This window comes from Populus alba, chromosome 11 (assembly GCF_005239225.2).
Source record: "Populus alba chromosome 11, ASM523922v2, whole genome shotgun sequence".
NCBI lineage: Eukaryota > Viridiplantae > Streptophyta > Magnoliopsida > Malpighiales > Salicaceae > Populus > Populus alba.
Window position 1 is genome coordinate 2,145,273 of NC_133294.1, and position 13,270 is coordinate 2,158,542.

Genomic DNA, 13,270 nt, shown 5'->3' on the forward strand with positions numbered 1-13,270 from the left:
ACAAAAAAAAAACCGAAACTCGAAAAATAAGTAAAATATAAAAACAACAAAACTGGGTCTGTTGCATCTCCTGGAAAAACTTACACATAATTCACCAGTAGAATATAAAATTATTACTATTTTGATTAGACTAAATATTTGATACATTTAAGATGTGTTTGGTATTGCGTTTTAAAAGTATTTTAAAAAAAAATTTAAATTTTTTTTATTTTGTTCTGAATTAATAAGTTTTTAATGTTTTCAAATTATTTTGAAGTGTTGATTTTAAAAATAATTTTTAAAAAATAAAAAAAATATTATTAACATACTTTTCTGAATGAAAAACACTTTTAAAAACAACCATAATTACACTTACAAACACACCTTTATTTTTTTTTTTTATTGGCTTTACTTTGTCTATCCAGTTCATAAGCACATTATCAAGACACTTCACATCATTATGCGTTAGGTCTTCCATATTCGCCCAAATGTTTATGTGAATATTTGATAGTTGAGCCTGGACTTTAAGTTTATGGTGGATGACTCTTTCTCAAATTTATAAGTTTATGGAGTTTATTTATTTAATATGGGATATGTTCATCAATGCTCCCCACTTGTAGCCCGTCGTCTCTAGGCCTCTGTCAAGTGACTTGGGCTTTAGAATATTTGCTAGGCCATTAGAACTCATGAAGTTTTGATATCATATTAAAATTAATTATTTAATTTAAATTCTATAAAAAAAAAAAACCGAAACTTCACAATGGCGTTCCATTTAAACTTCAGCCTTATAGGACCAGAAGCTTTAATTCAACAAAAGTAAGAAGCTAGTTTTGTTTGACTTCAGTTTTTATATTGCAAAGCATATCCATATGGAGCTTAATTAAGAAAATGATTTCATCCACATCCATTTTCTATTGCTAAGCATATATGATATGCACAAGTACAAATAGGTTTCACTGATTTCAATTTTGTAGTGCTAAACAAATATATAATAATGCATTTACGATATGAACAAGTACAACTAGCTAGGTTTCATTGTCTTCAATCTTGTAGTGCAAAACAAATTCTACACGGCATGATTACATTCCCCACAAATGCAACGATTTGATAGTTTTGATTATGATATGAACATAAAAAGAAGAGAACACATCCCATTCATGACCTCTGCCTTCGTTTTCCCTTGGACTCAAAGTATGGAATTGTTAATATTCATTATATTTTCAACTTTTCTGCTGTTATCTAGCCCTTGCCATGCTGACAGTAATTCCAATCTCGGTTCGCTATGTAGTGAAGCTGATAATGCTACCAATAGCAGTGAATACCAAGCCAATCTGAGCGAGCTGCAGAATTCACTTGTTGCTAATGCGCCTATCCAAAATGGCTTCTACACGACCACAGCAGGTAAAGGTGCTAACAAGATTTATGGCCTTACACAATGCAGAGGTGATATTTCTGCCACAGACTGTGCAGCCTGCATCAAGAATGTTACCGTGGTACAAGGCTGCGCAAACTTTAATCTCCATTGATTAGCCAAAACAAGAAAAAAGAATAGCTAGTTTTTTTAAAAACTTTGGGCGATTTTAAAGGTACTGATGTTCTATACCGCAGTATTGGATGTTGGACAGAGTGGGAAGAGGTATGGCATGGCTCAATGCACTAGAGATCTCAGCAAGAGTGACTGTGGCAAGTGCTTGGATTTCCAATTGGCGACATTTTTAAATATTGTTGGAAATAAGAGAAATTGGGATATTCATGGATCTATTTGCAGCATGTGGTACTATGATTACCAGTTCTACTTCAACTATTCAACACCTGCAGCAAAGGGAGGTGAGTTTTGTGAATTATTCAAATTGTTGCTCTCTGTGTCTCTTTCGTTTGTTTGAAATTTGATTTTTTTTTGGGGGAATTTTCGGTCCGATTCCTGATTTGATCGTAAATTGGCATTCAAATATACTTGTCGCTTGGCAAAATTGCAGGTTCCACAAGATCCTCACCACATCGAGTTGCAATTGGCGTGGCCTTTCCAGTGCTAGTGTTTCTGTTTGTTCTTTAATATGCTTTTGAATACCTTCTTTTGTTCATGGAGAAATGGAGATGTTGTTAGTGTTGAAATTATATGTATTCATTTAACTGTACATTAAATATTATACAGTATTTCTTTCCCTTTTCATTTTTTTTGGAGGAGTTACACTATATGAGTCAGTGAGTTATTATTATTATTATTATTTTAAATTGTGTTTGGTTTTAGATTAGCGAGGGATATAGATTAAGCTTCTCTAACCTTGTTTGGTACATTTTTAATCTTTTTTTAAACAATATGAATAAATATAATTACAAAGACAACGATAACATGAAAATGAGATTATTTTAATATAGTTAAATTACTAAACAACTTTTTTTTAAATAACTCAAGTCTTCTTAAATGGCAGGATATATATAAACCTTCTCTCTCTACTGAGAGAGAGAGAGAGAGAGAGAGAGAGAGAGATTTTTCACTGCGCTGGTGCGAGAATCTATCGCATCCTTCTCATGATCGAACGAAATAGAGCACAGGCCTTTATCATCGACCATATGATATAAACAACAAAAGTTCACATCACATGAGCAGGTTGGTGATAATCATAGAAACTTAGGGATGGATGTCAGATGTGTTGCAAACAAACCAAGGATTGCACAATCTAATGATTTTAGTCCAAGAAACAAGAACATGTAAATTGATAAACAAAGAGGATTGTGGAGCTTTATAATTATAAAGATTGTTCTAGGCTTACAGCCTCCGATCTAGTCCCATGTTAAATGAAAAAACCAACAATTTATGAATTCATCAACAATAACAGACGCTGATGGACAGCTTCAACCGGTTGTATAGTCTTCCAGTAGCAGCTCACAGCTCATGATGCTTGGGGAAGATGTCAGGAGTGAATATCTGCGCAGCACTCAATCTACCCTTGATCTTCAATGCACCCCTGCAAGCATCAAATGAATCAGTTGAAGTACGCAAATGAAGAACAAGCAATGAATTGAATTCGGGCAGTGACAGAATAGAACAGCTAAAGTTATTAAATATTTGACAATGGGAGTTTTTTTCTCGGCATATGGAGTTGGCCTAAGGACGAGCTAAAGTCTCTTGATGTTAGTAGCTTGGTTTGAAGATCTCTTTTGATATGGAAAAGACGATGATAGTTAGAAAGATTTAGTAATAATTTAAATCAGAATTGAGATAGTTTTTTGGTTTTATGGAGTTTTCCCCTGGATTTTTATCTTGGTAGTTTAGCTTGGCAGTGCTGTTTGTGTGGAGGCAAAGCTGCATCCTATGGTTGCAGCTCTGTTTTGTGGTTTTCCTTTCATTTGTTTGATTTGCTAAACCTGAGTGATGCAGACTTGTATCTTCTCCTTCCCGCTATCTTTTGGCGTCTTAATGCAATACTTTATTTATTAAAAAGAAAAATTGGGAGTTTTTTTTTTTTTATATTTATAACAAAAGTCATGTTTTTTCTAAGCTTTTTTCCAAGGTTCATTGAGTTTTTCTAATAATTAGCAAGAAAATTGTTAATGGTTACTTGCATCTAAAAATGTCTGTTTAAAAACAAGCTTTCATTTTATAATATTTTTTACAAATCATCAAAAAAACAAATTGAATATTATTCTTAGAGAGTCCTTATTTTGTTATAAAAAAAACTCCTAGTATCTTTGTATAAACTCAAAAGTGTGTTTGCCGTAGTCTAATTAATGACATCTAGTATTTTCTAATTGATAGAAAATAATAAATATTTAAAGATAAATATGGATTGAAAAAAAACTACAGATCTAGATTTATTGGCATTGTTTATTGAAATAGTATGATGATGTTTTTGTCCCTCCTATCAAATAATTACCAAAATGATCAAGGTTAATGCTTTTTTGCATTTCAAATGTATAGTGAAATGGCTAAAAAACCCTTAAAAACAAAATATTCAATGATGGTGTTAAAAGGCAATTTAGTATTTTCAAAATGATTTTTTTGTTATTATCATATAATATAAGGGACAATTTCTTACTCAAACAAATATAAAATATAACAAAAAAATCAATCACATAGGAAAATTACCAAAATTCCCTTGAAAATAATAATAAAAAAGGCCACAACGGCTTTTTTGTCTTTTTAAAAAGGTTTTTTTTTTCTTGATTATGAAGTCATCTTAAGAGCAATTGAGTATTTTCATAAAAAATAAAAATAAAAAAAAATTGGGGTGCATGAAACACACTTGCAAGCACATGGGAGGAGTCGACGTAGTTCGGGCGACACCACTTGGCATCCAAAAAATACCTTTCTGCCATGTCATTAGAAGTGCCATCATGTTCTTTACTGGTTGTGTGGTCTGGTTTGTCACTAGTATGCTTTTTTTTTCTTCTTCCTCTTATTTATTTATTTATTTATCATCCTCTAAAATTTATAGTTTGACCTTCTTTATTGTTAGTATTTTTGTTTTAGTTCTTATTCTTTTGATTTATAGTTTTTTTTTTTCTGTCTTTTATATAGAAGTTTTATTTGTCTTCAACTTCTTCCTTCAATTCCAATTTACCAAATATTACATTCTTCATTTTGGTTTTTATTCTTTTAATATTTTGGACCTTTTGTTAAATTGATTTTTTTTAATTTCACGTTAAAAAAAATTGTTTTTATTTTTTATTTTAATTTTAATCCTCATTATTTTGATTTTTTTGGGTCCTTTTATTCAATTAATTTTTCTTTGCAAATATACCTTTCAATCAAAAATAAAATTTGTTTTATATTTCAATTTTGATCCTTATTGTTTTAATTATCATTTATTTTTTGTTTTGGATCCTTTTGTGCAATTGACATTCTTTTTCCAAGTTAATCCTTTTATATTTAATTGTTTAGAGACTAGGTTTCGTAGTTTTTTTAGATAAGATGTTTTTGATCTAATTCTCCGGATCACGAGTTTGAAAAAATAATGCATGTGGAGTTCTTTTTTTTTTTTTTTTTTTTTTAGCTTTGTGATTTTTTATGTTTTCTTATCTGCCAACTGTTTTTTTAATCAATGAAACCAATTGCTACGTAGGTTTTCTTTCAATTAATTATTTTAACCCATAATGATTAATGGAAAGGTGTATAAAATTGCTTCAGCACATCATGCTCTATTATCTCCTTTCCGCAGCAGCTAAAAATTATACCAAAATTCTATAACATGCCTGTAATTAATTATCTAACGGCCTGATACTGCTTCTCCAACTTTCAAAGCTTTAAATTGCCAACAGATTGTAGGTGATAATCTTGTAGGTCCGATTTATCTCAGGAAGTCGACTATTCTAAGTTTCTCCATAAATACACAGCTAGATTTGGCTTTAAGGTCTTGTTGAAGACGTGTTCAAAAGTCTTTAAACCAAACATTGGAGACTGAACCAGTTGCCTTTTCTGCCGGAACCGTGTTTTTAAAAATTCAAATTTATTTTTTGTAAAAAATTAATTTTTTTTATGTATTTTGAATTATTTTAATGTATTGATATTAAAAATAATTTTTAAAAAATAAAAAAAATATTATTTTAATACATTTCAATATTAAAAATACTTTGAAAAACAACTCCACTTCACTCCAAGGCAATAAGTGTTCCGCAATCCCTTGCAGACTTCTGGGTATGACCGTTCTTATAAATCGAAATTAACGATTGAAAGCGGAGAAAATGTGAACGTCCAGATTTTCCAGAAAAGTGGTTGATAAATTTATTTTTCCAACGAAAGCACTCACGAAGTGGGCCGACAGGAATTTAAGCAATATTCCACAGACTGGTACTGCCCATTTCCCACCATGTGAACAATGACGTATCATGAACAGTGCCATGCAAAGGATGACGTCTTCATGATGCAATGATGACATCACATACACAGTCAGCAAGTCAATTGACTAGTCAACTAACATGTCAGCATAGCGGGACCCACCTGCCATGTCATCAGCCGCGAGCCGAGCCAAGCTGAGCCGAGTGGAGCCGAGCTGAGTTGGAGCCGAGCCGAGCCGAGCCGCGAGCCGAGGTATAGGATCCAGTGTAGTTGATCCTACGTGCAACCGGATCTGAGATTGAATCTGAGTCGTTGATCAGGCCAGAATTGTTTTGATCAAATCTTAGCCGTCTGAAGTGCGATTTGGACGATTCAAGACATGTTTCCAGCTAATTTGATCATTCCGGATGCAATGGTATGGTCCGATCTTTGAGATTTGAGACCGAAAATGACAGTGGTGAATTATTAAAGAGAGATTGCCCGATCAGGAGGCATCTAAAGGTCATCATGGTGGTCGATGGAGATGAAGAAGAAGAAGGTGCACATGTTTACCCAATTATATGTGCCAAACTATGAGCCATGATAGGAGCTCTAGTTTAGACCGTCGCATAACGACAAGCGGAGACACCTTAGAGAAGGTGTGAGGGCCATGAAAGGAGCCCATTTCAGAACGCTCCAGAAAGCGTGTGCTGAAGAAGCAAGATGACAATTGCCCACATAAATGGCAAAGGGGGTGATTGTTGGAATATTGCCAATTATGTTGACATTGTCAAAGAAGGAGGCTTGTTGGTGGCAACCACCAACCTTGACTTTGGTAGCCACCATTGTTGAAGAAGAGAAGAAGTTGGCAGCCACCTTTGTTGAAGAAGAGATGAGTTTGGCAGCCACCATTGATGACAAAGGAGCAAGAGGAGCTGCCATTGATGCCTATAAAAGAGGCATGATCTTAGAGAGCAAAGTGTGAGAGTTGTGAGACATGTAGAGAGAAGAAGAGAGAAAGAAAGAGAAGGGCTGCCATCAGCAGCCCTGCTGCCACCAGCAGCTGCTGCCCTATGTAGCAATGAGAGATGGGAGTTGAGTGAATGTGATCCTCCTCCATGTGTTGTATTCTTTCTCTATCTCTAAATAAAATGAACCTCTCCCGTGGATGTAGGCAATTTGTTGAACCACGTTAAATATTGTGTCTCAGTGTGCTTACCCCTCCTTTGAGCAAAGATCAGTACATCACCGGTCCCGGATTCCGCCCCATCACTCACGAAGTGGGCCGACAGGAATTTAAGCAATATTCCACAGACTGGTACTGCCCATTTCCCACCTAGCTACTTGTAGAGCTATAAAAATGGAAGGCAGGCTATTTTCAAAAACAAAACATCACAAAGAGAAAACTGCGTTGCTGCGATGGCAATGTTACCATCAAAATTGCTCCTCTTTTTTAGTCCTGTTTTCATTCACCTCCTCGTTCTCACCATGGCACAAACAAATCTGCTTCAGCACTTTTGTATAGAAAATCATGGTAACTTCAGTGCTAATAGTGACTACAAATCAAACCTCGATCGCCTTATCTCCTCCTTCTCTTCTGATACAAATAATGATTATGGGTTTTACACTGGCTCCTTTGGCGAAAACATCGACAAAGCTTATGCAATTTCGCTTTGTAGAGGAGATAAAAAGCCTGAAACCTGCCGTAGTTGCATTAAAAATTCCAGCCAAGTGCTCTCACAACTCTGTCCGAACCAAAAGGAGGCCTATATTTGGTATGATGATTGTATGTTGAGGTATGCAAACCATACCATTTTTAACAGTATGGAATTCGGTCCGTACTTTTGGATGTACAACCTGGTTAATGTTACCGACGAAAATGAGTTCAATGAGGTGCTAAATGCCTTGTTAGGCAGACTGATAAATTCTGCAGCGTTAGGTGATTCACGAAGAAAATTTGCAGCAGGAAATGCGACAGCAGAAAAGTCTCAACAAACAATGTATGCACTTGTTCAGTGCACTCCTGATTTGACTCAGCCGCAATGCAGCGATTGCCTGAATCGAGCTATCAAATTGATTCCAACATGCTGTTCTAAGAGGCAAGGAGGGAGGGTGGTTTCACCTAGCTGTCACTTTCGATACGAAAAAGGACCCTTTCTATGACCTTGCAAGCACTTCGCCACCGCCACCCTAGGCAACAGAACCAGCATTTCCACACCAATATCGTGAGGAAAATAGGTATTTCAGATTTTTTATTAGAATATATTTTGTAAACAAATATGGTAATTTTTTATCTGCTTTCAAATTAATTCAGGAATGATTACGTTGTCTAATCACATATTATGGTTTTATGATCCTTTTTGCAGCTAAAACACAACCTTACATAGTTCGAACTGCCATCGCGAATGCCTTGCTAGTGTTATTGTGGTCCTTGCAACATGTTTGAGCCGCCTGACCGCTAGCCCTCTACCTAATGTCACTTTTCTTGTTTACAGCACTCAGATTTCTTTGAAAACAATAAATTAAAATACCTATGATCTGTATGGACATCTATTTCCTCTGAGTCTATTTAATAATAAGAGCAGTTTGGACACTATTTTAATTACATATTTGTTCAATGAATATCGCTCAGTTATGAATTTTGATATTCTAGTTTCAATAATTGTGCTGTCAAGATATTATAGTTACACTTTTATTATCTTCAAATACTAGGGTAGACTAGATTGATGTTCAAGGAGTATGAATGCACAAAATTGGACTTCAAATACCAGGGTAGACTCCGGTCAATGACCAGACTCTATTATCTTCCAACTTTTGAATTTTCAACGCTTTTGTGGGCCATCTCGTAGTTCCAACTACATTGATGTTCTTTACTGTATTGTTGGCTGGAGAACAATATTGTTTTTTCCTGTTAATGGAAGAAAACAATATTCAAATAATAATAGTATTTTTAAAATAAATAGAAGAAATTCGAGAGAGTTCGGCATTTTTTAGGTGTGGGTCGTCCAGTATTGGAGAATATTGACAAATTCCCACTGGAAGACACTTCACCGCCATCATCATGCCGTGGAACGCGATTGATTCTCTTTCTCAGATGAGGTTCGAAATAGTACGAGATAAATGTTGAGATCTCCTCAACAATATAGGCCTTACGTATCGAAGCCTCAACATGCGCCTTGTTCTTAACCTTTTTCTTGAGATTAAACAGGTACCTGCATTGAATTACAATTCAAGTATTTTCAATTAAGAAAACCATAGAAAATACTTCTATATATGAATTACATTGTAACTGTAATATCTAACCGTTCGAATGGGTACATCCATCTATACTGGACCAGTCCTCCAGCTTTTGCCTCGAACGGTAGATGTATAGGGAGATGCTCCATTGAGTCAAAAAATAATGGATGGAATATCGTCTCAAGTTTGCATAGTGTCTCGATGATATTCATTTAAAGCCTCTCAATGTGCTCAACATTCAACTTGCTGGAGCATATATCTCTGAACAAATCATTGATCTCCATTAGTGCATCCCATATTCCCTTTGGCAACAAATCACAAAAAGCTAATGGGATGAGTGTTTGCATAAACACATGGTAGTCATGACTCTTCATTCCATACAATCTGCAGTCCTCTATATTAACCAGCCTTGATATGTTCGATGCATGTCCATTCGGAAAACGCAGACTCTTAAGCCATTTGTAGACTAGCAGTTGTGCGTTTTTCTCTAACACGAAGCTTACCCTTGGTTTTGTGACCCGTGACTCATTATAAACCAACTCCATATTTTTATGGTTACAGTATAAAGCTATATCCAATCTAGCCTTGATGTTCTCCTTTGTCTTCCCCTTCACATTCATGACGGTGTTGAAAATTTTCTTAAACATGTTCTTTTCGATGTGCATGACGTCAAGGTTATGGCGGAGCAGATTGGTCTTCAAATAAGGAAGCTCCCAAAAGATACTTGGCTTTACCCAATTATGGGTCAAACCAAAACCATGAAACTTTTGCAAGGCTCACCTATGATCTCTTATTTTTCACGAAATAGTGGGTGCTTTCTCCCTCATGTTCTCCATGATCTCAGAAGCTTGGAGAGCACCCCAGTTATGCTCCCACATTCTGCCCCATGAGGCTGCCACTTCACCCACGTTCTGACCATGACTGCCACTAGCCCACGTTTTGCATGCCCACCTGGCAGCCCCATTTGCCATCTCTTGCTTCGTCAGCTGTTGAGTCACTCGTATGCCTTGGACAGTCCTTCGTCCAAGTTTTAGATCGTGCCAAGTTGAGCCCTTGACTTGCATAAATTGTTGCATGCTGTCAAATTCGCATTTGCGTGCAAGCTGCTAATTCATGTGCTGTTGAATTTGCATCTGTGTGCAGGTTGCCAATGTCTTCGCTGCCGAATTCCTCGATAGCCCTTGTTCTTGTCAGCCTATGCCCCTGACGAGTTTTCCTGCGTGGCTTGGACATTCCATCATCCAGCCCATGTTCGTCAATAATCTGCGCTGCCGATTTACCTTTGACAAACCTATAGCTGCACAAATATGTGCTACCGATTTATCCCACTGTTGGCATAGCTGCCAGCACCCTTAGGCATTGTTTTGGATAGCCTGCCGAAGCGTGCACCTCGTGCACATTTAACACTATTACAGCGACCTTCTATTCCGATAAAATTCTATGTGAAAAATAGGGAAAGTATTTTTAAATATTTCCATGAAGAATTTATAAGAAGATAAGTATTAATCTTATTGCTCCATTACGTTTTCAAGTGATGTATATCAGATGCCTTGAGATGTGCTTGTTAGTTACAGATTCAGATTTGAAAAGATTTAAACATGGCTAACTTTAGACTCCTGGATTGATAAGACCTTTCGAGAATATGCATTCGAGAGAGAGAAAGAGAAACGAGGATCCAATTGTGAATAAATTTGAGAAAAAGGGACTGAACTGAATTATATGTACAAAATTGCAATTAAAAAACTAGGGGAGACTTCGCCATTGACCAGAGACTCCATTTATTCCATGTTTTGAATTTTCAACCCTGCTGTGGGTCATCTTGTAGTTCCAATTTTTCTGAGGAATTGGACAGGCAATTTTGTGTTTCTCCATGAATATTAATTCAGGTCGCCAAGTCTTCAAACCAAACGACTTTTGTATAAGCCAATGTGTTCATGCATGTCTTCCACAAGTCTTGGCAGAATTTTTTATATTTCTTATGAAAAGTGGGGAAGTTGAGGCTGTTAGTAATCATAAGTGGGGAAATTAGGCACTTAGAATTATTCCGACAGAGAAGTCACCATTTCCCGCCGGGTACTCGCACCATCATGCATGAAACTAAAAGGAATCCCACTTTAACTTTTGAGTAATGTAGATTTACTTCTTAAATTCTAGATTTGTTTCATGTAAGTTTTCAGTTTAAATGCTATAAATTTCAAGATTATTAAAAGTTAATTTTAGAATCCTGGAGAATTAAGAATTAATGAAGCTTATCTAAAATTGTTAATTTTAGAATTAATTCAGGTATTTATAAAAATCACAAAGAGAAAGTGGGGTTCAGCAATGCCTATGGCAGCGTCAAAATTACTTTAACAAAAAGATTTCTTTTTCACAAGGAGGTTTTCCTTTAACAAAATTGCAATGGCAATTAATATTTAATGTTGCTACGAGTTAGCTTTGAAAAATATGTGAAACATTAACGGCATCCTACACTACAAGTTAGCTTTGAAAAATATGTGAAACATTAAAGGCATAGGATGGGCTAATTAAGGAGACATGTAGAGTAAGTTTATTAAACAATATTTAATGTTGCTAGAGGATATACTAGGGTGGCCAAATATTATATCATTTAATTTATTTGATTACTAAATATTATTTAGGTAGAAGTAAAAGAAGAAATGACTTATAATTTTAAAAATTATCAAGTCAAAATTTCAAAATTTTGGTTTAATTTTTCATGATCTAATATGGTGAGCTTATATTCCGATAAAATAATTTTGGTTTTGAATTTCCAACACTGCTGTGGAAGTGGACCAACAATTCTGTGTTTCTCCAAGAATATTCATATTCACAAGTCTTCAAACCAAACAAGTCTATAGTCTTTATTGTGAAAGGCAATGTGTACATGTCTTCCACGGTCTTTCCAGATTTTTCCATAGAAATTATGCAGTCAACAAATACACCAACAGAAAATTTCACACGGAGATACTTTTATTATTGTAAATTCAATAAAAACAAATATGCAATATATAATATATATATTGTATAAATATATTTATTCTGGAAAAACAAATTCCCAGAATATTGTTTGTCCATTTATTCAATAACTCGGCCAATTCTGTTCAAACCCAGATGTTGACAGGCATCCGTTCTTTTCTTTTTTTTTCTATATGTTCACGTCGTTTTTTTTTTTTTTTTTTCTATGTGTTTGCATAAGAAATGCTAGTGATTTCTTGGTAAGACTCTGTCCAAACTTTGTGGAGGCAGTCGGAGGGTTAGATAACTGTATGGTACGCTACACAAACCGCTCCATATTTAATCGCATGGAGAAAGGACCTTATTTTTGGGTGTATGATGATCGAGTTAATGTCTCTGATGTAGTCGGGTTCAATCAGTCACGGATGACTTTGTTAGGTAGGCTGAGCGATCAAGCAGCCGCAGGTGATTCTCGTTACAAGTATGCAATGGATCAAATAGATGTCCCGAAGAACTTTCAAAAAATATATGCACTTGTACAGTGTACTCCTGATTTATCTGCTTCGGAATGCAGGGATTGCCTGTATAATGCTTCAGGACTTATTCCACGGTGTTGTGATGCAAGACAGGGAGGAAGAGTTATTTATCCAAGCTGTAATTTTAGGTATGAAATAGACCGTTTCTATGACCCTCCGACTAATTCAATCCCGCCACCACCAGATTCAACTTCGAATTATACAGTTCCATCACCACCAGCTTCAACTTCACAAGGTATGGGCACAACTTAAAGCATGACTAGATGAAATATTTTTCTTCAACTATTTTGAAATTGAGTATGTGAGCTAAGGCTGTTAAAGATTTGATTCAATTAATGATCTGTCGCACCCGACATCACGAGGGTCCTAAAAATAATTCTTTATTATGGAAAAAAGAACATATTTCTGGCATCTGGTTCTTTTAGAAAAAAAGGTCTTGTCTAAGGAGTCACCATCTAGTATTATGGTCACTAGAAACCCTAACTGGTCAACAGAGATTCTATGGCTCGAGATTAGTTACGTAAAAGGAAACATATTATCATCCCTTAAACGTTCTGCTTAAGGCAGACTGCATTGTTGGTTTTGTCTTAAATTGCTAAATATTTATTAATTTATGTTATGATGATTTGTTTATAATATTCCTGACTTTGGCGTCAGTGAATATTCGAGCTTGAATAATTCCAACTCTGGCGTTGGTAAAAATTCGTAGCTACAAAAAAAAATTAGATCAATATTTTTATTCCCTACTCTAGCGCCAGTGAATAAATAAAAATAAATTTATTTTTACGCATGCACATATTTTTTTTTC

General features: G+C 35.3%; 1 protein-coding gene and 1 long non-coding RNA gene across 2 annotated transcripts; both read left to right on the forward strand.

Moving 5' to 3' along the window:
• Positions 1-1,137: 1,137 nt before the first annotated feature.
• LOC118031893 (uncharacterized) lies at positions 1,138-2,165 on the forward strand. Its single transcript, XR_012171290.1, has 3 exons — positions 1,138-1,472; positions 1,588-1,806; positions 1,956-2,165. It is a non-coding gene; the product is annotated as an uncharacterized lncRNA (long non-coding RNA).
• Positions 2,166-7,135: 4,970 nt separating this feature from the next.
• On the forward strand, positions 7,136-8,339 carry LOC118031892 (cysteine-rich repeat secretory protein 38). The gene is made up of 2 exons (XM_035036410.2): positions 7,136-7,972; positions 8,101-8,339. Exon 1 carries the CDS (start codon positions 7,154-7,156, stop codon positions 7,895-7,897), a length of 744 nt encoding a protein of 247 aa, XP_034892301.1. The 5' UTR covers positions 7,136-7,153; the 3' UTR covers positions 7,898-7,972; positions 8,101-8,339.
• Positions 8,340-13,270: the final 4,931 nt, after the last annotated feature.